This window comes from Phyllostomus hastatus, unplaced genomic scaffold (assembly GCF_019186645.2).
Source record: "Phyllostomus hastatus isolate PE091 unplaced genomic scaffold, TTU_PhHast_1.1 phas_scaffold_1674, whole genome shotgun sequence".
Lineage (NCBI taxonomy): Eukaryota > Metazoa > Chordata > Mammalia > Chiroptera > Phyllostomidae > Phyllostomus > Phyllostomus hastatus.
In genome coordinates this window covers 6257068-6283945 of record NW_025334011.1, presented here as the reverse complement: position 1 = coordinate 6283945, position 26878 = coordinate 6257068, and the positions used below count along the sequence as shown (strand labels likewise).

General features: G+C 42.2%; 1 protein-coding gene across 5 annotated transcripts in view; it reads right to left on the bottom strand.

Annotated features, from left to right (window-relative positions):
* The window catches only part of FRAS1 (Fraser extracellular matrix complex subunit 1), a 428720-nt gene that overhangs the window by 66329 nt on the left and 335513 nt on the right, over positions 1–26878 (bottom strand). For all 5 annotated transcript variants that reach the window (XM_045857864.1, XM_045857867.1, XM_045857865.1 and 2 more), the window contains 11 exons: positions 22749–22897; positions 22250–22412; positions 20317–20452; positions 16808–16998; positions 15654–15807; positions 14195–14458; positions 12277–12465; positions 10648–10767; positions 10191–10370; positions 882–1006; positions 460–600 (listed from right to left, as the gene is read on the bottom strand). In XM_045857864.1, coding sequence (XP_045713820.1) covers positions 460–600; positions 882–1006; positions 10191–10370; positions 10648–10767; positions 12277–12465; positions 14195–14458; positions 15654–15807; positions 16808–16998; positions 20317–20452; positions 22250–22412; positions 22749–22897 — 1812 coding nt within the window. The remainder of the gene's footprint in view (positions 1–459; positions 601–881; positions 1007–10190; positions 10371–10647; positions 10768–12276; positions 12466–14194; positions 14459–15653; positions 15808–16807; positions 16999–20316; positions 20453–22249; positions 22413–22748; positions 22898–26878) is intronic.

The following is a 26878-nucleotide window of genomic DNA, read 5'->3' as shown; positions in this document are numbered from 1 at the left end:
CTCTGCAGGCCCTGTTTTACTGTGTAAGGCCTCGTTCCCTACAGATATCTAAATTGTAATAATTAGTTGTCATCCAGAGGAGTCTGAATGAAGGAGATAAAAAGAAGGGAAAATTGTGTAGGTACCAAAAATCCTTGTTCATGTTAATAAGGAGTAATGAAAACATTGGTAAAACATCAACTACCTGATTTTCTGTAAATCATGATAAAAATTCAGCATGTTAAAATGATCGTTACTTGGGATTAGGGTTTCAGAAAGGGTTTAAAAGCAGTTTGATTGCAAGAGTATTTGTTTTCTCTTTTCTAGAAAGCTGTGGTCTCTTCTGGTTTTCAGTCCTTCAAGAATACTTGTACTGACCTCCCCACTCTGCCCTCCCCTCGGGACACACAGTCACAACGCAACAGCTGTCAGCAGATCAGCCTCTCATCCAGCCAGAGAACCCAGGGGGAATGCTCTTACCTCTGTGTCCGCGTCCACGGCCTTGAGCTCAAACTCTGTGATGGTCTTTCTCACTCCCTCCTGTACTCGCATCCCCAAGTTCTGTACAATGGGCAGTGAATCATCCACAGGGCGAATAGTGATATGGAAAATCTGAGTCACCTAGAATAGCACAAATGTGCAGGTTGGAGGAACAAATGCCCCCAGCCCCACCCAAGTAGAAGGTGGGGGCCCTCTACTTTCCTTTTCACATCATTCCTGGCATGTCGGACTGAACAGGAACTCAAATGTGAGGTCTCTTGGGCAAGAGCCCCAGGGGCTGTCAGAAGCTGCCTCTGTCCTTGGCTGAGGACAGGGGGAAATGAAGCTCTGATAGCACCAGTTGCTCTGTAGACTGCTCTGTGATTCGCCTTTTCAAGAAGGGAATGGAGTTTCTCACCTACCTCATTGACTCCATCTGACAGCGTAAAGCTGAAGGCATCTGAGTATTTCTCGGACTCACTGGAATGGATATACTGAACGTTTCGTGAAGTCAGGTCAGCTTGAGTAAAGGAAGTAATCTGGATACCTAGCAAAAGGAGAGAAGAGAAACAGAAAAAGGATGTAAAAATGCTAGCCATACTCTAAGGCTAGGGACACATCATAAACAGGGTCCTTTGTATTTTCCTCATAGCATTTATGTGCTTCTCCTTGAGTGCATTAGGGCTGTTTGTGTACTCATTTTCTATGACAGCATATGTGGTATGGGAGCACATGTTAACTTAATTTGCAGTCAATAAATGTTACTCTCTTCTCCTTTGGGGCTTATGTACGCAGGTCAAATCTGTGAAAGGTAGAGCCATTGCCTTCTTCCCCAAACTCTCTCCCAGGTTTTATATTCCCCCATAGCCTCACAGTCCTTTCTAAAAGCCTGCCCTAATTTTTAACGTCATGCAGTGGTGCAGCTTTTGAACCCTGGACTAATAGGGCTTGGCTAAACATAGCCTTGTTTCTGTGATTGGCAAGGCTTCCGCAGCCTCCATGGATTTACTGGATATTCTTCAAGGTCCCTTTCAAGTCTCTCTCTTCAAAGTCCCTTCTCAAGGTCTATGATTCTAGTTTCTCATATACCACTTTAGCCAGGCTGACAGTGAATTTACTGCGTGACTTGGGGCTTTGAACAATCAGTCTAAATCAACTCCAAAAGGGCCTAGGTATTCACTGTCTTTTAAGAGCATGATAGAAACATGTTAAATGTTTTTCAGAGCCTTTTTAAAAGTGCAGAGATCTAAAGTGGTTTTTAATAATGCCAAAGTATCCCACAAGTGAATAACATCTCTATGGTTTTATTTTTATTTTTATTTAATAAATTTTTATTGTATTTTCTCGTTACCATTTAGTTCTCTTATATCTCCCTCCTCCCCATAATCACCACACTGATGTCCATTTCTTTTTTTTCTTTCTTTTTTTTTTAAGATTTTTATTTATTTATTTTTAGAGAGGGAAGGGAGGGAGAGAGAGAGAGAGAGAGAGAGAGAGAGAGAGAGAGAGAGAGAGAGAGAGAAACATCAATGTGTGGTTGCTGGGGGTCATGGCCTGCAACCCAGGCATGTACCCTGACTGGGAATCGAACCTGCGACACTTTGGTTCGCAGCCCGCGCTCAATCCACTGAGCTATGCCAGCCAGGGCCTTGTTGTCCATTTCTGTGAGTTCCTTTTTCCTTTTTGTACAATCCCTCCACCCCACTAGCTGTTGTCTGCTCTCCATCTATGGGTCTGTCTCTATTTTGCTTGTTGGCTCAGTTTGTTTATTAGATTCCACATATGAGTGAAACCATATGGTATTTGTTTTTTGCCTAGCTTATTTCACTTAGCATAATGTTCTCCAGGTCCATCCATACTGTTGCAAAGGGTACAACCTTCTTTTTATGGCCCAGTAGTATTGTATTATGTAAATGTCCTATAGTTGTTTTATCCACTCATCTACTGAGGGACACTTGGGCTGCTTCCATATCTTGGCAATTGTAAATAACACTGCAATGAACATAGGGGTGCTTATGTTCTTTCAAATGAGTGTTTTGGATTCCTTTGGATATATTCCCATAAATAGGATTGCTGGGTCAAAAGGTAAATCTACCATTAATCTTTTGAGGTATCTCCATACTGCTTTCCACAGTGGCTGCACCAATCTGCATCCCCACCAACCCTGTAGAAAGGTTCCCCTTTCTCCACACCCTTGCTAGCACTTGTTTGTTGATTTATTGATGATAACCATTATGACAGGTACGAGATGATATCTCACTGTGGTTTTAATTTGCATTTCTCTGATGATTAGTGATGACCACGCACAAGACTAAATTCAAAATGTATTCAAGACTTAAATGTTAGACTGAAAACCATAAAAACTGTAGAAAAAAACACAGGCAGCAAAATCTCAGACACCGCTCATAGCAATATTTTATCAGATATATCCCCCCAGGCAAGGGAAACAAAAGAAAAAAGAAACAAATGGGACCACATTAAACTAAAAAGTTTTTGCTCAGCAAAGGAAACCATCAATGAAATAAAAAAAATAACACACAGAATGGGAGAACATATTTGCAGACACATCTGATAAGGCATTAATATCCAAAATTTATAAAGAACTTACAAAACTTGGGTGGAAATGGGAGGGAGATGGGGAACACTGTGGAGGATGGGCTGGGATGGGAGTTAAAAACAGAAAAACGCACTTAAACAACAATTAAAATAAAAAATAGTGTTATCAAAAAAAAAGAAAAAAAAAAGAACTTACAAAACTCAACACCGAAAAACAAACAACCCATTTAAAAAATAGGCAAGGGACCTGAATAGACACTTTTCCAAAGAGGACATACAGATGGCCATGAAAAGATGTTCAATGTCACTAATCATCAGAGAAATGCAAATTAAAACCACAATGAGATCTCTATGTTTTTAAATGTCTAACAACATTTGGTGCAGAATTCTTGCTTCCATCTTAGGGTTCTGGGACTTATTCTCCGGCACCAGCCAAGACTGAAACAGCCCCTCAACACCATTCTCTGTGTCTGACATGGATGTTGAGGTGCTAATCCACTTAATCTAATCCTTCAGTTTGGTCCTGCAATTCATTTGCTGCTGCCCAGGATTCATTATTTGTCTTTGAAATCCTGGCACAATTAGTTTAGCTTTTCTGTAAAAAACCCTAGAGATTCTACTTTTATTGTGACACCAGTCTCACTGCTGTCTTAAAAAAATAATAATAAACCTGCACGGTTTATATTTGCATCTCTCTCTATCATCTGAAATTTGTTGCCCAGATACAATAGCCTCCTGATATTGGGGCATTAATTTTTTGATGAGGCATTTTATATTTCTGTGCTTGCTACATCAACTCTTGACAGGCAAAAAAGAGAAAAATGTAGCCCCCCTGTATTACAGCTTTGTCTTGTGGTCTGGACAGAAATCCATACCATTCTTTAAAAATTTAATAACTTCAGGCTGGTTGAGCAGAGGAATTTAAATCTTTTCCCCTGCTGTGATTCCATCCTCGTAGCTCATGGGGAAATACTTGTGTGGATTCTCGCAATCTGCTGGTCACTTAATTCACTGTTCTCTTTATGGGAGTCTAAGACTGATAAAGGTGATAGAATTTTCCTTCCTCTTGGGAAGGAAGTGATAGGATTGATTTTTTAAAAACATTTTTATTGAGAAGAAATGGATGTATAATAAGTTGCACATATTTAAAGTGTACAATTTCATAAGCTTTGGCACATCCATAAAACCATCACCTCAGTCAAAATAGTGAACATATCCATCACCCCATAGTTTCCAGGTGATACTCTGTAGTCCTCCATCCTTTCCATCCACTACCCTATCCCCAAGTAACCAATATATTGCTTTCTGTCACTCTAGATTAGCCAGCATTTTCTCTAATTTTTATAAATAGATCATACCATATGTACTATTGTATACATGATTTCTCCCACTTAGCATAATTATTTTGCAATTTATCCACACTGTAGCACGAGTTAACAATTCATTCCTTTTCATTGCCAGGCAGTATTCCATTTTGTGGATATGTCATAGTTTGCTTGTCTATTCACTCGATGGACATTTAGGTTATTTCCAGTTTGAGGCTATTATAAATAAAGATGCTATGGTCATTTGTGTACGAGTCTTTTTACAGACTTAAGTTTTCATTCCTTTTGGATAAATAAGAGTGAAATGGCTGGAATATATGTTGGGAATAACTTTTTAGGAAACTGAGAAACTATTTTCCAAAGTAGGTAGTACCCCCTTCTGTTCCCACCAGCAATGCCTGGGAGCTCTAGCCTTGATCTTAGTGGGCCTTTCCTAGTTCTATCTAGAAAACATTGAACACCTAAGCATGTGTAAAATACTATTTTAGGCTTCCTTGTACATCTTGGGTTTTATCTCTTAACAACTCTGAGAGGTCAAGGCTAGCATAGTATCTCTGTTTTTATAGATTAGGATACTGCAGTACAGTTAGAAAGGCAATGTGACCTTTCCTAGGTCACACAGCTAACACGAGGACAGAGCCGAGACTGAAATGCAAGGTGGTCTAACTCCAAAGTTGATGCCTGCTAGGAGTTATTTTTGTAAAGCTCATCTAGTCTTCTCAGACTAGACAAGGAGCCTCTTGGATATCATCTTTATCCTTTAATTTTTCTGATATAAAAGTAATATATGGCTATTTAAAAAAATGTGAAAAGCACAAGAAAGTAGTAAAGAAACCACTCATACATCTGCCACTGAAATATCACCACTGTAATATTTGTGAATTGAAGTGTTTCTTATACTTTATTAATTATAACTTTTTTCTTGTCTAAAATACTGATTTTGATGGGGTATTTAATATTATCAGTTGAATGATATCAATAATTAAGTGCCAGACGGTAGCATGCTGCACCTAGAATGTAAGCTTCAAGAGGACAAGTATTTTGGTGGTTTCTTCACTAATGTGCACCTAGCATAGTGCCTGGCATACAGTAGGTACTCAAAACATATTTGGTGAATGAATTTAGTTCACTCACTATAATTGATATCTAAGACGCCCTACCGAGCATAGATTTTTCAGTCTCTCTATTTTTTCAATTTTAACCTTTGTTAATTGGGCATTGGAAGACTTCAGCTACTCAAGATGGTGTTTCTAATAACACACTCTCCCCACTGGCTGTCACAGCAGGTAGTTACCATTTGAAATATCTTGAAGGCTTTTAATCCCACTAAAGGTATTTGTAGTCACCTGCTGGCTAAATGCTGTCTCTGGCAGTATTGCGGATACTTACGTCAACCCTGTCAGTGTTTCCAATTCCCCTGGAAGGCCAGCACATTTGAGAAAATTCCGTCCAGGTCAGGGAGGTGGTGTGGGGATAAGTGCCTGCCTAAGAGGAGGTGAGGGGATTGCCTGGGCCTCCTGTATTCAGCACGGCTGGAGAGGGCTCTGCACACTCTGCCTGTGTCTCTCCGAGAGGACCTGCCATGGGAGAGGCTCAGCTCTTCTGCTCCAGATGTCCCTCAAAGCCTCCGGTTATGAGCTATACTGTGCCTCCCCGCAACTTACATGTTGAAGTCCTAACCTCTCAGTACCTCAGTTGTGACATTCCCTGGAAACAAAATCATCGCAGATGATTTTGTGCCTGGTAATTCATTAAGATGAGGTCACTAGGGAGATGCCTGATCCAGTATGACTGTTGTCCTTGTAAAAGGAGAAACTTTGACAAAAACATACACATACAGAGGGAATACCAGGTGAACATAAAGATGGCCACCTATAATCCAGGGAGAGAGGCCTGGAACAGATCCTTCCAGCAGACGGAACCTACCGTACTGACACCGTCCTCATGGACTTCCAGTGCCCCCACCTGCGAGGCAGTACATTTCTGTGCAAGCCACACAGTGTGGTATGGTCTATGGCACCCAGAAGACTCACATCTCTGCTCTCAGGCAGGACCCACATGAAGACAATGGCTGAGTCCTATTTTGGTTGTTGTCATAATACTGAGAGAGGCTGAGATAAGAACACCTTTGCTCAAGTATCACTTTTCGGGGATCTTTCCTGACTCATCCACCCCTCTCTCAGGCAGGACTTGCTGTCCTATGGCTCCCACTGTCCTCTGTCATATGCTGTCACAGCCACTTAGGTGCACATGCACCTGTGTGCTGCATGTCTAGAACTTCTGGAACAGAAGTTTCCTCCTGCAGCAGCTATGCAGCAAATAACAGTGAGAGCCAATGCTGTTCTGGAGATTGCTGGATTTCAGTATTACCCCTCCCCAAATTTAGATACACAGCTCCCAACTATCAGCTAAGCTACTGAACCCCAGTCAGGGTTCTTGCCACTAGGATGTGACCAAAGTGATGTATGCTCTTCTAGTAACACTCCTAGAAGGAAACGGATGGGGGTTCCCTGGCCTTTCTCCCCCACTGCTCACTGGGGGGTGACAGCAACTACAGTGGTTGTTAGACCAGAAGTGGGAGCCCGTGTTGGGGTCACCGGGTTGTGTGGGCCACCTCTCTCTTGATTTTTCTATGAGGGAAGATAAAACTTCTTGTTTCAGGTGCTGTATTTTGAAGTCTTTTAATCCCAGCAGCTTAGCTTCTGTCCTAATAATTTAATTTCTTTCTCTGATTTACTTAGGAAAAAGAGAATCTTCCAGGCCCCTGACATGAGGGGGTGGCCACCTCAACCTCGAAAGGAGCACTTGTGGGACCAGATTCTCAGCTCCGTGGTGGAAGGAGGCTCGTCGTGTCTGTCTTCCACACAGTGTGCACGGGCAGACGGCTCGCTGCATACATCTCCCCAGGGGCGAAAAGAGGATCTTTACAGCCCTGTCTGTCTAAATAGAACAACCAATTACCACTGGCTGACCAAGAAAGACAGCGTGAAAATAAGTCCCCTTCCCAGGGAACCATCGAGAAGATGTCTGCAAACACTGGTGGCAAGAGATCATTGGAAGAGGTATCTCTTCCAAAGTAGCTCAGTGCCTGCCTGACAGACACTGTGCTCTTCCCAGAAACACTAGGTCCAGCCTAACCCCATCTGCTGCTAGTGTCCTCACCCACTGAGACAAATGGTCTGAGGGGCTGCTGCTCTTCCAGCTGTGGCCAGTTGCCTTAAGAGAAAAGTGAGTCATCAACATGAACTTCCTTTGAAAGGAGACCTTGGACATTTAAAAAGAATCAAATGCATGAAAATATTCTCACTTAGGGGAGACTAGAAAGCAGAAGATGATGAAGAAATGCTATAGAAAGGACTCAGTATAGGGTTCCTGCCCTATAAGCAATGGGAAGGGGCCCCCCAAAATAACAGGGAGGGGACTATACTGTGCATCTGGTCTACCTAAGAGTTACTAGAAACAGGTGAACTGAGAAAAACTGGTGGCTGTGGGAGACTTCATGGATTAAGAAGTCAAACCTGAAGGAAAAGAGCAGGTGAAGAGAGTCCCAGGTAGAGAGAGCCATCTCCATTTTGTAAGGGCACTTCCCCAAGTGTAAGGAGAAATGTATTCACCTAGGGGTTGCTCCCTAAGCAGCAGTGGTTTGATCTTGGCAGACAGAATTTAAGCCTAGTGATGCTGAGACTGTAAACACAGAAAAGGCGAATTTGGAGCAGCCTCACACAGGACTCAACACAGCCTGGGGTCAGAGAAGAGCGAGGGCTGTGATTTACTAGCATGCAGGCTCAAATCCCTTGAAAGCCCTGTGCAGAGTGCAGGCAGTTGCCCAACACAACAGCCAAGAGTCTGCCCTTTCATCTTTGGAGAGATACAATCAGCAACCTGACAGAATTCTGGCAGAAGCAATTAGCTCATGAATTAGTTATCAAATATCTCATGCAGCCAAGGTCTTGAGAGTGCTGATCTGCATACTTCTCCTGGGAACTGGGGTACAAAAGGGTAGGCTACCAGCTTTCATTTGCATTAGGGTTTTGGCCAATCTGTCCATCCCTCCTCCCACCCTCTTACCATATGCACAGAACACCTCTTTCTCTAGCATCACCGTGGACCTGACATGGTCTGCCTTCCTCACCTCCTCAGCCCCACCACCCTCCACCTCTGGAAACTCATCTTCTACCACCCTCTCCCTCCTTCACTCTGCCGCAGGTGCGCTGGTCTCCTTGCTACTCTGGTGTGCCTGGCTGATCCTGCCTCTGGATGTTACCCTCGCTGCTGATCCCTCATTCTGGATTGCTCTTTCCTTATCTGTCAGCTTGGCTGGCTCCCTTGCTTTATTTAGGTCTGCGCTCAAATGTCATCGTGTTATTAGGGAGGCTCCCCCTTACCCCGTACCCCCTGTGCACCCTGCCGGTGCCCTTATTTATCCCCCGCACTCAGCACCAGTGATATATGCTGTTTTTTCTTTTTTGATATATGATGTATTTGCGTACTTGTTTGCTTACTGTCTGGCTCCCTGCATTACAAGGTTAGTACCATCTGGGAAAGTAATTCCCCTGTTTTGCTATTTTCCTGGTTAGAAGAAGCCTCTGTAGCCTAAAATCCGAAGAAAAGCAATGAAGACCTAAATCTCCCGCAAGCTGTCACTGCCTGTATGATGCATGAAATAAAGACAATTCTACCTTTAGATTGTTTATTCAGCAAGTATCTCTTATCCTTCACCTCCTTTCTACTGCCAAGTTCTATAGTTCTCTTCCTGAAATTCCTTCCTTCCATCCCTTCTCCCTTCAAGCGGCTATTGTTCATTGAATACTTACTAGGTACCAGGTATTATCTCCTACATCACTCTCATCTGATTGTACCTACCAGTGCCCCCCCCCCCCGGGTGAAACCTCACTAGCTCCCATCTGGCCAAATGTGAAACTTCCGACCCACTGTCACTGCCTCATTTCTCCTTCTTTTGGTTCATTCTGGTGGACACTAGGTGTATTTCACTTCCTTTCCCTCCTCCAAATTCTTCAGGGACTGCCTATTGAATTAAATAGAAATTACTTATCTAAGCCTTGAATACCCTCCATAAAATGTCCATTTCCCCATGAGCCCTATCTTTCTATTTTTAGAAGATATGCTTTAGCTAAACTAGCCCAGTCATTTTTTTTTAAAGAAATGTGCCCACATGCTGTTCCCATCTCTGGAAATAATACCATTTCTGTCTGCTCAGACTCTGTCTTCCAAGGGCACTTGTAAATGCCACCGCCGGGCACCTTCCCAGCAGATGCAGCCTCGCCCACTTCTGAACTCTTATGACACCAGCTCCCTACAGTTCTTAGCACTCCTGCCATCATCTTCGCTGAGTTATGGTTATCTGCAGGAAAGAGGTCCCTTATCTCACCCAGTAGAAAACTCTGGAAGGGTGAAATTGTATTTTATTTATCTTTTTCTTTCTTTCCCCAGCAGCAGCTACACTAGAATTTTGCTCAATACATGTGTTCACTTGCTCTTTGCTGGATTAAATTGTTAAGCACAGTGCATCACACCATGCCTGGTGCTCAAATACTTTAAAAGAAGAACAGGGTGCAGTGTTTGCCCTGAAGAAACTGACAATCTAATTATGGAGACAAGATCGCTTATATAAAATTGTAAATTTTTATTCAACTTTCAGCAAGTAATGGTTGAGCATCTACTGTGTGCGAAGTATAATGTAAGGCCATGTATAATGGTCAGGATCAGTGATGCAGACAATAAATACCAATAAAGGCAGATTCTAGGTATATGTGTACACAGGCTGTGGCTGCCCCCCACGCTTACCAAATGCCTGGTTTGGGTTTGATGAAGCAAGAGTAATAGGCTTACCTGGCGATGCTGCGTGCTCCAGGTGGCCCAGCTGGGGCTGTCTGGTGATTCTGTAGGTCAGTTCTGCAGGCCCGCTCTCCTGGTCAGTGGCAGAGAGCTGCAGAGTGGTGATTTTCTTCACTGAGTTTTCATCCAAGACCAGCCCTTTATTGGTGGTGATGACTGGTGGGGATTTGTCCTCTGGAAATATTAGAAGTAGTGATTTGAAATGGGGTATTTCAGCTTCCTTTCTTCAATTCTAGACCTGGTGCCCAGGGGTAAGATCAGAATAGCCTTCAGGCCTGTGCCTCAGACAGAGCGAGTGCCCCAGGGAGCCAGAGTGCCAGACAGTGGGGATGTGATTCCAGATTTCCTTACCAGTTGGGTAAAGGAAAGGATCAGCCTCAAGGTAATTACAGTATAGACTACTTAACCTCAGAACTGCTGATGTGTGGTCAGAGACCCAGTGCCCCCTTACCTAAAACACTGATGGAAAATGACTGGCCGATCAACCTGTTGCCTTCTCCATCAACCACATCGAATTTAAAGACAAAGTTCCCACCAGATTCTCCTTTTCTGTGACTGTATTCTACTTGGCCTGTAAAAAGAACAACAACAACACATCCAGATTTGCTACTGACGCTTTCTGCCTTTATTTCTGAAGTGCAAGGTGGGAATTCGATTGCCATCCACACCAAGGAATCAATTAACACCCTCCTCACTTTGACATTGCTTTTGACATTTTAATCTAAAGTTTTCATTTCCTCCTTTCCTCTCCCACTATGGACTTCCTCATAAACACCCCTAGATTAAAATTGCCCTGAACAGCATTGCTTAGGGCTGAATTTCAGCTTTTGGGAAAGAGTCGGAGGAAGTCACATGAATAACTAGATCAGCAAAGTTGTTCATGTGGAAAATGCGCGGTGACCGCACTCACATCACTGGTGTGACCCTGGTACACATCCATGTCCCGGGACAAGGGGGTGCAGTGCTGTGGCCCACGTTTCCCCAGAAAGCATTACTTCCAATTACCAATACAGCCTTAAATCACTTTTGGAACAACATGAGAAATAACCAACCAACAAATAAATAGATAAACAAAATAAACAGACTCTATGTAGAAGTCAGAAGGATCCCCAGGGAGATGCACAGTAGGTTACGTTGCTGTGAACTCACAATGCCACTTCTAGTACCTAGTGATGTAAGTATAACCAGATTTCTAGGAAGAGGTGCCTGGCCTCATTTTTTAGAAAGAAACACTGATGCGAGCAATAATGAAGGATTTATTAACCCGTTGCCTATTCTTCTCCCTTCATTAAAGTATAGACAGGGGCAATGAGAATTAGCCATGTTCATGCATGGACAGGACCCTTATTTCTGCACCTTGGGGACATATTCGCACCTTTAAATGGAATTGTACATCATGACGTGATGTTGGATTATTCTCCCCCACGTGCAACTTCCCCCTTTTCTACCCCTGAATGCACTGTACAGTGACTATGCAGCAGTTAACATTTATGCTTTTACATTACATCAGCATTTCCTGGAGGAGGGATGAGCTATGTAATCTCCCCCAGGCAGCTCTGATTTATGCCCTTCCATTTTGCTTAGTTCATTAACTTGTGCTCTTTGGGGGAGCTGAAAAGAGATATAAATTGTTCACCTCAGGCAGGCATAATTTTCACCTAAATCCATCCCAATTCACTCCTTTTTCCTTTTCCTCTCTCTTGCACACTTCTTAGCATCACAGCAAATCAAATAATTTTTCCTCCTCTACATAGCCCCAAATTTCATCAATGCTATGTCAAAGGATGAACCTATTTTAGCCAAGAAAGCCATGGATGAAACCAAAGGGGGGCTAAATGAAGGGTGGGAAGTGGGGATGGCTGGGGCAGGGGGAAAATGGAGACAACTGTACTTGAAAAACAATAAAAAATTAATAAATAAATAAAAATCGAGGAGACAAGAAAGAAGAAATGAGGTTATAACTCAGCTCTTATTCAAAACAAAGAGCATGTACTGCCATAGGCAACCAGGCATTTAACGCCCGCTTCGCTCCTGTGGGTGGAGTCTGTGAAACCTGGGGAGGCCATGAGAACTGGCTGACCTTGGCTGAGGTCAGCCTGGGTGAAACTTCGGATGGGACCTCTGACGGAGATTTGCTCCAGGTTGCCATGCCTCACCATCTGCAGGCGCCCTGCTCTAGGATCTTCCTTCACGATGTACGTCACCTGACTCTCGTCTGAGTCAGTGTCTGTCACTTTCAAGTGCTGTTCTGTGATGCGTGCGGTAGACCCTGGAAGGGAACGAGAGACATAGGTCATTTCCCTCATTGCCTTTGAATAGGATGTCAAATCATTTCAGGAGACTGGAGAGTAAATTATGACACATTCTCTGGGTCTGAGTAAGCACCAGGTGCTAGGCCTTCTGTTCCCAGCTGCATAAATGTTAATTTCCCCAAGCAAAATAGTCCCAACCTCCCAGTTTGCTAATCGTCCCTTGGGTTTAGATCTGGGTGCTTTTTCTCCACAGATCCCTTCTCACACTCTCACTGTCCCACAGCCTATCAGTCAGTACCTAAATCTACATAACAGCTCCCTGTTCTGTGATGTAAACCACTCCCAGGCCTATGATAAATCTGCTTGGACCTAATTTATTTACTGTCTTGAGGATCACCAAATCATAAAAAAATGCTTTATATAAACTCACAAACATAATTGGTTGCCATTGCAGATCAAATCATCAAATGCACTGTTCCTCTAGACAGACAATACGGTGAGGAGTACAGGGAGGGGGGCCTGGGCGGGGGCCCTGCCAGGCTGCACAGCTGTCGGGGACGGGGGCATGGCACTGGCTACTGGCTACTGGCAGATGCTTCTTCTCAGGGTGTTCCCACACAGGGTGTGCCCCTTGCTTTTCTGTCTAGTCATTTTCTCATATTAAAAATAGTAAATTCTGCTACAGTAGATCCTAGTCATCCTGGTGTTTGGAGAGACAACTCACCATGGGCCCTGAGTGTCCCTGCATGCTCTTGCTGGGTAATGCTCAGAATGCAAGGCCTGACCACTCGTCACCCAGGACATTCTCAGGGATGGGGCAGTATCTTCCTCTGGGACAAAGATCAGGGAGTTCCCTGAGTTCAGGGTTCCTCTCCTGCAGTGCACCCCACTGCATGTGAAGGTACCCATCTGGGTTGGGCCCTCTGTACCACCCCCATGAGATCTGGAGGGCTGAGAAAACCAAAGCAAATGTGTTGATGGCAATGCTGCCTGCCATGCTGTGAGCAGCAAAGTACTTTGTCTCGGACCCAGGAACTTGTGTCTCCCACCAGCATCCATGAAACAGCAGCAAGCTAACTTAATTGCATGTAAGTAGGGTAAAGGTAAATGCCAGACCTAACACTTGGGGCCTTTGGGAACCTTCAAATTTTCATGTACTATTACACTATATATTTTTCATTACAAAATACATGTGCAACTAAGGAGGGACAGTTCAACAGAACTGCAGTGGGACGTGGATGTTCTGTGGTCAAAAGGCCAAGTCTCTAATTAACACCTATGGACACACAGCACGCATGGTCAGTGCAGCTCATGCAAAGCAAGACGGTGGCTGTTAGACTCTAGAACACCATGTCAAATGATTCTCAGTTATTTGCATAATCTCTTCTAGTGCATGACTAAACTGCCTCAGCAAGCCTTTTTAAAAAACTAAGCGTGTTGAAAATCCTGCTGGATTCCTGTTGTTTCCGTGTGGCGTTGTTGGACAGTGGCAATGTTTGACCCTAGAAATGTTATAGCCTCTTCTCAATCTTTTCTTAAATTCACAGACATAGGCATCTCGTCCGAAGAATTTCAGACATTGACCTTTGTCACTCACAATGTTTAGTGTCCCTGAAACAACAGTTCCTGCCAACTCCAGCCTCCCTGAATCCTGAACACGTAGCTCCATATCCTCCCACAGAGCTAAAGTGGAAGCACTGCACACCGACCAGGGACAGCAGCCACCTTCTTCCAGTCCTTTGGTACCTGCTGAGAGCTGCAGGCCTTGGTTAACAGCCACCTGGGGAGTGCCACCTATAGGCAGCTCTATGTGTATCTCCATCCTCCCTGAGTCCATATGGAGTCCGTCAGTGAGAGAGAACTGGAACTCATCCACTGCCACGCCAGGACCACGGGGCATGTACCCGACCAGCCCGCCCAGGATGTCCTGGTAGGTGAAGGAGGAGCCCTGGTCTAAAATCCTCCCATTCTCCAGAAGCTCCGCAGCAGTTTGCCTCTGGAGTAGATGACCTGAGGAAGGGAGTAAAGAAAAACAAAGAAACGGTGGTAGAACATACATGGTCCCAAAACATCATCTGATTTTGTCGACTAGTATGAGCCTGGGTAGAATGTCAAGCACCTCAGAGGCTCTTGACATCCATCAACTTAGCATTTTAAAAATAACACAGGTGCTGCCCTGCAGCCTCATCTCCAAATAAAGAAGAGAAAGTCCCACTTTCCCTGGCTAAAAATCTCTTAAAGAGACACAGATGGATGTGGTAATATCATGGCTTAGAAATCAAATCCCACTCCATGAAGTCACACTCATTTCATTATCTAAACCTTATTTTTCCCTTCTGCAAAGTGAAAACAGCACTCTTCACTCGCTGTCTTCCTCCTAGGGCATCTGGGACAGGAAATAAGGATATGTTTTGAATTCCTTTTAAATTCAGAAAGACACTAAGCATCTTTGAGTTGAGACATGATTTTCTGTTTTCAAGGGTCTTGTGTACCACAATGGGACAGTTAAAGTGCTTCATTAGAGAAAGAGAAAATGATTGAAAGGGAAAGCTAAAAGGCAGTGACCGGCAGCCTCTTCAATTAACTCTCCATCAACAACAACAGTTTCATCTCTAAGAGACCAACGGGTGTAAAGAATGGACTCTTGGGAGATGAAAACTCCAGCTTTAGTTAATACCAGGGGGATGGCACTTAGAAAAGAAGTAGGTAGAAGATTCCCATGGTGGCTTTTACCTCTAGTTTAATCAGGAAAAGTGATTTTTCTGCAAAAGGAACAAGCTCATTAAGACATCTACCATGCCTGTAACACCTTCGGGTGTTCACCTGAAGTGAACACCTTTTGCAATTAATAACACAGCTCTTCCTTGCATAAAATGGCCTTGGATTACCAAGCTATGACGCTTTCTCTGAGAAGAGAATATGTAGACTCTGAAACCTATTTTGCCTGAGGTGACATAGAAGAGCAAGAAAACAGCTGAAATTGAATTTCAGAAAGACCAATCACCTAGGATTCGGGCTTAAGTAAATGGTGTCTACTGTGAGCTCAAAGAAGGCCAGCTAGCTGTGAATTTGATTTGTACTTTGATGCAAAGAATGAGTGATATAGAGGCAAAACAGCGGAATAATCAGCTGAAATTTATGTGTTTATTCTAATAACCCATCGGGCACCTCAATTAAGAAAGTTTATATAGCAGTTGTGTCCTACCATGCTCAGGCTTTTTGGTCAATACAAAAATCAGCTCATTATCTGACGTGTCCAGGTCTTGCAGGCTCAAAGAAAAATTGCTTATCACCACTCCCGAGCTCAGCTGCACGCGGAGGGGCCGCAAAGTCATCCTGGGAGGCTCGTCATTCTTGCTCTGGTTAAAGCATAAAATACTAAGTCTCACACAGATACCAGTTTAAGAAAGAAAAACGCACATTATTCAGAGAAAGTAATATTGGTGCATCAACTTTCACTATCAAAATACCATCTAATGTGTCACCATCTTTAATTCCCAATCAAAATGGTTAGTTTCAAAGGAGAGCGAGTCACACAAACAAAATGTACCCCTGAAAAGAAATGGGTGGGCATTCTACACAAGCCTTCTCAGATCTTTTCCATAGGTACAATGATCATATTTCCCAGGCCAGAAATATGGGTGTGTGGTTAGACAAGGACAAGCAGATTTGAGGGATAAAAGGGCAGGTTATTTGAAATCAGAACTGTCTTTAAAAACCCTAAGCATATCACAGTATCTGTGGGAAGACAACACATTTGAAAGTGTGGGTTTTTAAAGTTGTGTCCCTGCCTGTATGCCAGTGCCACCCCCATCACTGTCCCTGAAGGGTGCTGAGGGCACTAAATGTTTTATTTTCTCAAGGCAGAGAGTATTCCATTCTGAGCTTTATCTTTTAATCCTCTTTCTCCATGGGGTGGTAGAGCAAGCCTATGCAGTTGCTCCAATGAGAATAAATACAGCATCAAGGAACACATTTCTTTGGTGCTATAATTTAATGAATAAAATGCATTAAAAATTTAGGAAAAGGTAAGTATGCCTTAGCATCACACACAATAATTTCAGGGGAAAATTGGCATATGTTAGCTTTCATCTAAATATGGGACCCTCACAAACTGTTTTCACACAGAAGGAATAGATTTACCCTGAAATGAAAGTTTAGATTTCCCAGTCAGATCATCCCTAAATGCCAGCCTTAATTCTACAAATGTCCTGTAGGTTAGGGTTATTTTTTCAAATTAACCTCTAACACTGAAGGCCAAATTCAACCTTCTTTGCTTTTGAGTTTATGTAAAGGTATTTCATGGTGGGACATTATTATGGTAAAAGGCCCAACTCCTCCAACTTCCAAAGTCTTTACCTCGATGGTGATATTGATGCTGTGGATTTCTGAACGACTATTTCCATCACTTACATAAAAACTAAAAATATCATGGGTTGGCTCAATGCTTTCATGAACACTCTGAAAGTAGTAAATGTAGTTTTCCAGGACATCTTGAATTGGAAACGATGCTTCTAGATCACTGGTAGTTCCAGGGCCAAAACGGTCTCCTGCATCAACATCAAGAGAGAACTTTGACTTTGATCCATCAATTCCTGCTCACTGGGCTGAAGTAGAAAATGTGACAGCATCATCAACAAAAGGTGTAAGCACGTCTGAGGATGAAGGTGGGGGAGGGGAAGGAGCAGGAGACCAGGAGTCAGAAGACTTGGGGTTGGATCCCAGGTTCCCCACTGTTTCTCATCTATACATGGATATACCTGCCCCACCGTTTCCCTGGGGAATAAATGGAGATAATATGCATGAAAAACACTCAGAACGTTGCTATTTTATATTGACAGAATTAGTGGTTGTTTGTTAGAAATCTTTCATAAAATAAGTGCTGGGGCAAGTAATGATGCAATAGCAAAGGTTCTACCTTAAGCTTTAGTCAATTTCAAGATCACTCTACTTAGCATATCCTACAAGAGGAACCCTCTTTCTCTAGATAAGAAGAGGTTAACTGTTTATCATTTTATGTAAGAAACACCTCCGTGAGCATGCTTTCATTTGATCTCTCAGTTTCAAGGGAACCTCGGCGTGAGTCGGAGCTCAGTCCCTGGGATGGTCCACCAGGACTACTGGGATGCTCAAGGGCCATTCAGAGCTCCATAGGAAGTGCTGGCTGTAGTTAACTTTTCCTTTCTTCCCAACCCCATTGACTGTAGAGGGCCAAGGGGAAGAGTAATCACTTTCTACATGATGGTTGACTTGCCTGTTATTTGGTCTGAGTCTCTGTAATGGATTGATTTCAAATTATCACATTTTCTTGTGAAAAAAAAAGGAGAAGAATACCCTGTGTCTTCAAATAGTCCCTGGACATAGCAACAGGGAAAGGTATAGATAGAAGATCTGAAATCAGCAAGGCTTTCTTTCTCTTCCCCCTTCCACAGTCCTTTGCAAAGATCAGGTCACATATTGAAAGGCCACTGACTTCCTCAATTGTAGAGAGTGTCATTTTTTTGTTGACCTCCCAACAGAAAAACTAGGAAATTAAGTTTTATTTATAATTTGTTTGAATCTGGAACTCAAGACAGATATTTTTTTCTTCAATGACATAAATTTTCTTAAATTTTATTCCCTTAAATTTGACATCTCTTGTCATCAGAAGCATATAGGAGTCTAATTTCTACAAAATACAGTTCGGGGTTTCCACAAGAAACTCCTATAATTCTTTTAAGCTCTTATTTTCTCTTTTCATTGATCACTATTAATGTGAGAGATGTGGCTTCTTTATCTGGGTCAGAAATAGCGTAAAGTAAATAAGGCCTATAAATGTAATCAAATAGAATAATGACATTTTCTGTCACTGGAAAACAAGCCATTCAACAAGTGAATCCTTCACTACTGCTTTTAGTATCAATCCCTCCAATTTTTAAATCACACCTTTTGTTTTTTTCACATAAATCATTCTTATGCACTTCCATTCCTTTTTAAAGGAACAGGCCGTATGCACACTGCATAGTTCTCAGTGCGTGCAGGCTGTTGTCGTGAACATCTATTACTGCATTGCACTGGAACAGTGATGCCCCAGAGGTGACCTAATTGTTAGATTTTGTATGCAACAATGTAATTATTCTGTTTCATTCAGTCTTGTTAGTAAAAAGTTTAAGTTGCTCCTTCTAATGCCTTTAAAAAGACATTCTTGTGATCAGCTGGATTTAAAAGCTAGATAGCTAATTTCATAGATGTAAAACAGACTCGGCTCATAATACCCATGGAGAAAATGTGCAGTCCTTACATGATGTGTCTCGGATAACAGTTTGTGGCCCTGATCATCTCGTCCTTACTTTCGGGTTCATGCTAACATAGGGCAGCCATTTTCCAAGCGTGGCCCTTGACCAGCGTCAATGGGATCACCTGTAAGTGAAGGAGAAGTGCAGACACCCAGGCCTCGCAAGCCTCTCCAGCAGGATCTCCGGTGTGCTGCCCAGGACACTGTGTTTTCACCAGCCCTCCCTGTGAGTCTTAAGAACAGTAAGGTTGGAGAACCATTTTTAGAGGCTGACTGCTGGACCAGTGAAATACTCCTCGGTGTGCATTCCAGGTTAATGTAAAACTGGGTGAGGAAGGCTTCGTAAGAAACCATCTGGAGGGAGGGGAAGGCCAGGGCGTCCATCCCTCGCTGGCTCCCCGTCCGTCGCCCGTGCTTGTCCCTCTGTGGGAAATGCCATTTTCCCTCTGCCCACTAACCCTCTGAGTTCCAACTCAAGTGTCCCTTCCTCAGACGTCTCCTCCCTTCCCGGGCAAAAGTAATTGTTTCGTCCTATGTATCTTCTCGGGGTTATGCTTCTTTCCCTGTCCTGACATCTTATGTATTGTGTAATTTATCAGCCTTCATTTCTGTCTCCCACTTGGGGCAGGGGCTTTTATTCGTCCATCATCCCTAGAATAAAGATGTGTGGAGATAAATCAAATTCAGTGATAAACAGATCTAAGTGCACACACTGAGAGGCAAGATGGGGAAAAGACCCACCATTTTCCATAGGAAACTGTGACCACTGCTAACTGAGTTTCCGGTAGCCAGGCTCGAACCTCAGGCACCATGCGGGCCACAGCACCTTCAGTCAATGGCCTCTCTGTGGGGGCTGCACCCCCATGAAAGCCAAGCGCTGGCATTCAGGAATCTCACTGCAGAGGCAGCAGCACAGTAACCTGCCATGAACTGTCTCAACTGCCAGTCACCGCGGTCCCAGGGGGCCCGGGGATGGGACACATCTCGCTTCTCCTTCGCTGTGCTAACCACTGAGGGAAGTGGGGCCAGGGCAGATGGTAGAAGGGGAGGGATGTTGAGGAGAGGATCGAAGGGAGACAAGCATGCATTTCAATTCATGTCATATCATTTCTCCAGAAGGAGCCAAGACAGAAGCTATGGTTCGGCTAAACTGCAGCTGCCTCACAATAAAAGGACACAAATTTTTATTTCCTTGACACACAATTCTGAGTGTAATCCACAAGGCCTTCCATTTCTACCGCTGGTGCCTTGCTCTATTTTTTCCCATAACATTGATTTACCTCCTAACATCGCACACAATTTTCTCACTCGTGAGATTTCTTATCTGACTGCCCCCCCCAGGATCTAGGGAACCACAAAGGTAGTGGTTCCTGTCTGTTTTCTTTACTGATGTTTCCCTAGTGCTTAAAAAAGTTCCTGGCACATGGAAAATGCTCAGTAACTTTCTGGTGAGTGGATAAAACCTTCCTTCCTTCCATCTCTTTGAAACTGTCCCATTCCTCTTTAGTTCAGGTTTAGCCGGAGGCAGTTAGCCCCATCCACCCTCCCTTCTTTTCAGGTTGAAAGAATTCTACAGCAAAGTTCCTGCTAGTACCTGTGCCTGTGTTCTCAATGCAGCCGAACATGGGCAGAGCACTTAGTCTAATGACGGCATCTCCCTGGAGGTTGTCATGATCATCAGCAGCAAAGAAATGGTGAAATGAGAGTGGTGTTCTCCCTCCCTCGTCAACCTGAGAAAGAGAAGAATGCAGAGGGTCCTTGGGCGATTGCACATAACTGCGGCAAAAAGAACTGAATTGCAAAGTGCTGCCTGGGGTGACCTTCTGGCACCAATTTCACTTCTTTGAGGAGGCAGATCCTCTGCAGACGAGATGAGGAATGAACATGCCGGTGAAGTCAGGCAATCTTTCAACACCTCTCAAAGCGACACTCAGGCACGATGACTTCTGTGTTTCCCTTCAAAGTCGTGCTTCCTTCAATGATGGATCTGGTTATAAAGCAGCTCTGGCCCATTCTAATCACTCACCTCAGCATGACTGCATGACAGGATGGCTGCCTTCCTCCCATATCAACATTCAAAAGCCCACAGCCAGACAATGACCATCCAGTCCTCCCTTGGACACTGTGAGGGCGGCTGTCCTATAGGTGTTCCCACGCAGAATAAAAGTCCCATTTATTCCTTTGCAGTGTACATTTATAGGTGTGTAGAAGGAAAGGGCTCAGCACACCTGAAAGCTAGTGCTTATCTTAATGTCAAGGAGGAAGGTAAATCAGTATAAGCAAAAATGGTTGCTTGCAGTACCTTTCTCCTTTAGGGCCCTGTTTAGCATGCTAACTCTGCGACCGGAACCTGGTGTTTTTTGCCAGACTTCTGGATATGACCCAGGCCTTTCACTTTGAAGACCTCTTGGCTGCATGTAGGAAGACTGATATGTTACAAAGTGGAAAGTCACCCTTGTTTTGGGAATGGGCAAGGTCCAAATGGCAGCCTCAAGGAGTGGAAATAGGAAAACGAGTGGAATATCAGACTCATTTAGAAACAACTCCACTTTATTAATTTTCAGTTGCTCAATGAAACCAGAAAAACTCCTGAGTTTTTAGCATTATGGTATATATAGAGAGCAGGGTAAGGAAAATTAATGAACTTTTATGGAATTCTTACAATGTGCCAGTACTGTATTCGTTTTTTTTAAATGCTACTTTATTAATCATCAGAGCAATCTTCTGGAATTATTAATATTTTAAAGATGAGGAAATCAAGGCTAAGAAAAAATAAAAAACTGGTCCAAGCTCACTTGACTAGTACATAACAGAGCTGTCAGGTGAACTCAGGTCTGGGTAATGTCGTGATCGGGGTTCATTATCTAGCTGCCCCCCTCCCCCACTTCCCTACCCCAAGGAACTGTCAACATTGTTTACAGCAATAAATATCAGCTTGACTTAAGGAGTGACTTGGGGGACACTGTCCATATTCCCATGTTTTAGTTGCTGCACATTAGATTATGAACTCTTCAAAGATATTCCATTTCTTTTCTTTTTTTTAAATTGACATAATGCATAAAATAGCATTTTATTACTCTTAATATACTTCAGTTATCATTACCACATATCTCAAGGCATTATTTAACTGTAAGTTACCCTTAATTTTCTGTGTAGAAGAGGCACCAACTACTTATGACATATCTGGCTTATCACAGAAGCATCCTGATTTACCAATTATTTTCCTTTGGTTTCATCAGCTTCCTCTGAGTGCTCCCGCTACTACACAGATCTAGCGTTTATGTCTGGCACATACTATTTATTGATTAACTAAACAATGTAGATATAATTTGGTTTTCTGCATGTAATTATTTTCTTACTTTCTGAAAAACTCATGATTGAAATAATGTATATCTTGATACTATTGCCTTGATACTTTGGGGGAAGGACTTGGCAGCCAATTTAGAAAAAGATCCTTTATTCATTTTATCGCCACAGATCCTCACTCTCTGTAGCACTTGCTGCTTATTGACCCGAGAGTTGTTTACCGTGATGAGGTCGGCAAAAGCAATGACAGGAGGTGGGTTCTTAACAGGAGTGATCAAGATGGTAAATGTCTGATGGTCCAGACGGTTGTGGTCCACATCAGACACAGAGAAACGGAAGCTGTCGGTAACTAGCTGACCATCGGTCTCAAACACAGCCGAGTACCTACAGAGGGCAAGAGAAGAATCAAATGAATTATCTACACCAAGAAGCCAAGTAAGATGACTGCACCTTTGTTTAAAAATGGGGCCAGAAGCAATATAATCTTTCAAGGGAGCTACTGGTGAGTTGTCAACTTTTAAAAAATTTTGTTCCACATTTTTAAAAAAACTATTGAATTTATTGGGGTGACATTGCTTAATAAAATTATATGGGTTTTATGTGTACAATGCTATAATGCACCACCTGTATATTATATTGTGTGTTCACTACCCAAAGTCAAGTTAATTATTTTAACACATTAAAAAAAATTCTGTCAAATAATACAAAGTGGTTACATACCTAATTTTCTTGTTGTTGATGTCTTCCATTGTGAAATTGGCAACCTCTGAGATTTCTTCCACTTCAGGTCCTGAGGTTCTTAAAAGAGTACCATACATGGGCAGAGATCTCAACTGAATCCAGATCTCTGCGTCAGGGGAAGAATCATCCTAATCGGGCAAACATGAAGTGAGACATGAATGCACATTTGCAGAAATAAATACTTCCAGTAGTTAAAGTGCTTCCTTCTTTGCTAACTGGAAAAAATCTCTTTCTACTTTTGTGACAAAGCAATACCATTTCAAACTGCCTGAAAATCCCAGTAGTTATTCCTTCTAAAATGCTTCTTTGATAATCTCTTTTTTCAAGAGTAGCTTAAGATATTAGTGGGGAAATTCACTTTCAGTGAATGGCATAAGACAAAGAGGCACCCTATTGTTACTCTAGGAGCCATACAGGGTTTTGTTTTCAATACAAGCATCTAGTGAAGAACACAACATAGTCGGAGTTACAAGTCATCTTTCTAAAAACACAGTTGTAGCCTTCTTCTACAGTTTCTAAGGATGATTTTCTTTTCAGAAAGTGGTAAAATTCCCTTATAATATATAATATAGTGATAATACAAAGAAAATTCTGCACAACAGGAAGAATGGAAGTTACTAAGCTCAGCCAATGACTCCCTTTAATGTGTAACATAATAAAATTTTTAGTTTAGTGGAATTTAGGGAATCTTATGGTTTTCATTCTATTGGAACTGAAAAGACCATTTCCCTCTCCTTCTCCATTGCTTTTTGGGAAATAAAATGGGTTTTCTGTGTTTCTACATGGACAAAAATTGAATGTCTTAATAAACAATTTCCTCTTTCTTCAAGGATATTTTTGGAAATAGCTACAAGGTAAGCGGCATGTTTTTGGAGAGTTTTGCTCAGTCATTCATCTTTTAGAGCACTCATTGTGAACATGGGGCACTTTACCCTCCGCTGCAGCAATGATGAAGATAAATACTGCCTCGCTCAGTGTGCTCTCAGATGCAAATGCTCACGGCTCTGCTGTGCAGTTAGAGGAGGTGCTGGGTCAGAAACGTGAGCACAGATTAGTGACGAGGGCAGCAGGTTGTAACCAGCTCCCCCTTTCTACCCCAGGGGCCTTTTTAAGTTGGCTCTTCAGAGCCTCAAGGGAAGATCCCAGAACTTCCCATAGTTCTTCATACCACTTGACACCGGCAAGGAAGGAAACATAAATTCACTAAAGCAGCAAAACTTCAGAAAATTTCCCTTAAATTTATTCTTTGAAACTTTCTCTATTTTCCCACATGGGTTGTCAAATACAATATGCAGGCTTCCAAAAGACGACCTTCTAACATTACTGACTACCCCCTGAAAGAGAATTTTTAGAGGACAGCTAAGAGTTAGTTCTAAGTATTGTCTCCAGGACAGTGATAAACTACAGAAGGACAGAGCTCCTGACTCCTGGTTAGAATCATCTTCTAAATTCTGCATCGGCAAGTTCGGTGCAGAAATACTTTTTTCATGTCAGATACATCTTATTATAATGTTTCAGCTCTCAAATGATGGCTGGGTTTGAAAGAGTATGAAATCAGCTAGATTTTTTCCCCCTGAAAATGCTGCTATAATTTAAAGAAATTACTGTTTTGGGAAATCCAAGTCACTGTGAGAACAAAAATTTATAATAACCTAGAGCTTGCTCTCATGTAACTTTCCTGCTTAAAGACCTTCTTACCCTTTTTGTATTAATTCATTTTTTTTCATTTTCTTCTTATTACTTATAAATCTATTGTTTTGCTGATTCAACATGAGGACTAGAACCTTGATAACTAGTATTTGTCTAGTGTTTCTCCTTTATCCTGTCCCCGGGTCTATCATTACCTTGGGTCTTGTTACTCATTTCCTTGAATTTCGTAATATAGTTTGATATAGTGCTACAAAGTATTTTAGTTGTTTTTATACTTATGAAAAGAAACTGTCCTCTTATGAGATCTATTTTTCTTTTTATGTAATAGCAGACTGCTAAGACCCATCAATACTGTTTGTGTAGCAACAGTTCATATGTTTGGAGTGTTCTCTAACATTCCACAAACTAAGGGTTCTACAAGGTATCTGTTTATCCTGGTGATGGGCATGTGATTTGCAGACATTCTTTATCTTTTCTTTGTTATTTTTGGTTATATGTGTTGCAAATATCTTTGTTCAATTTTTAATTTCTCTTTTTTCTGTATTTATGGTGTGTTTGGGAAATATACATTTAATTTTGATATAATCAAGTGTATCAATCTTTTCTTTAGAGTTAGCTCCTTTTGCTTCTGGTTTAAGAAATTTTTCCCTTTCCCTATATCCTAAAAAGAATGATAAAGTATTGCCTATAATATTTAAGTACTTGATTTGCCTGGAGTTAATATCTGTGTAGGGTGTAAGGAAGTGGTACAAGTTCTGTTGTTTTTCCATACAAATACTCGTTTTGTGCAGATCCATGTTTTATTTTTATTATTTTTAAAGATTTTGGTTTTTTTTTTCTAGAGAGAGGGAAAGGGAGGGAGAAAAAGAGGGAGAGAAATATCAGTGTGTGGTTGCCTCTCACATGGCCCCCACTGGGGACCCGGCCCACAACCCAGGCATGTGCCCTGACTGGGAATTGAACTAGAGACCCTTTGGTTCACAGCCCGTGCTCAATCCACTGAGCTACACCAGCCAGGGCCAGATCCATATTCAAATAGTTCCTCTTGTTTCCATGGATCTGGTTTGCTATATCTGTTTTATATTATGGCACCATATGCGGGTCGGTTCTGGACTCTCCAGGATATTCCTGCACTACACTGCTTTCAACAGTCAGCTTTATAATAAACCCAGACACCTGATAGGACAAACACCTGCCCGCCATCATTCTTTTTCAGGATTTTGGTTCTGTGTTCTTCCTTATATATTATACAATCAGCTTATCAAGAGCCATAAAAAGTCTAGCAGACTTTTGATTGGATATCAGTTGCATAGAAAGATCACTTTGTCTGGAAACATATACTGTGTTCATGGATTGGAAGAATTAATATCATCAAAATGTCCATACTACCCAAAGCAATTTACACATTCAATGCAATTCCTATTAAAGTACCAATGGCATATTTCACAGACATAGAACAAACACTCCAAAAATTTATATGGAATTATAAACAACCCCGAATAGCTGCTGCAATTTTGAGAAAGAAGAGTAAAGTAGGAGGGATCACAATACCCAACACTAAACTATACTACAAGGCTACTGTAATCAAAACAGCCTGGCACTGGCATAAAAACAGGCATAGACCAATGGAACAGAACAGAGAGCCCAGAAATAAGCCCAAGTCTCTATGGTCAATTAATATTTGACAAAGGAGGCAGCAACCTAAAATGGAGTAAAAATAGCCTCTTCAACAAATGGTGTTGGGAGAACTGGACAGCCACGTGCAAAAAAAATGAAACTTGAGCACCAACTTACACCACATACAAAAAATAAATTCAAGGTGGATAAAAGACTTAAATATAAAATGTGACACCATTAAAGTCCTAGAGGAGAACATAGGTAGGAAAATCTCAGATATTTCACGAAGAAACTTTTTTACTGACGTGTCCCCTAGAGCAAGGGACATAAAGGAAAGAATAAACAAATGGGACCTCATCAAAATTAAAAGCTTCTGCACAGCTAAAGAAAACAGTACCAAAATTAAAAGAGAACCAACTGTATGGGAAAACATATTTGCCAATGACACCTCAGACAAGGGTTTAATCTCCAAAATATATAGAGAACTTACACGACTGCACTCTAAGAAGACAAGGAATCCAATTAAAAAAGTGGGCAAAGGATTTGAACAGACACTTCTCCAAGGAGGACATACAGAAAATCCAAAGACACATGAAACGATGTTCAATATCGCTAGCTATCAGAGAGATGAAAATTAAAACCACAATGAGATACCACTTCACACCAGACAGAATGGCCATCATAAACAAAGCAACAAACAAGTGTTGGAGAGGTTGTGGAGAAAAGGGGACCCTAGTGCACTGCTGGTGGGACTGCAGGCTGGTACAACCACTATGGAAAGCAGTATGGAACTTCCTCAGAAAACTAAAAATGGATCTGCCGTTTGACCCTGCAGTTCCACT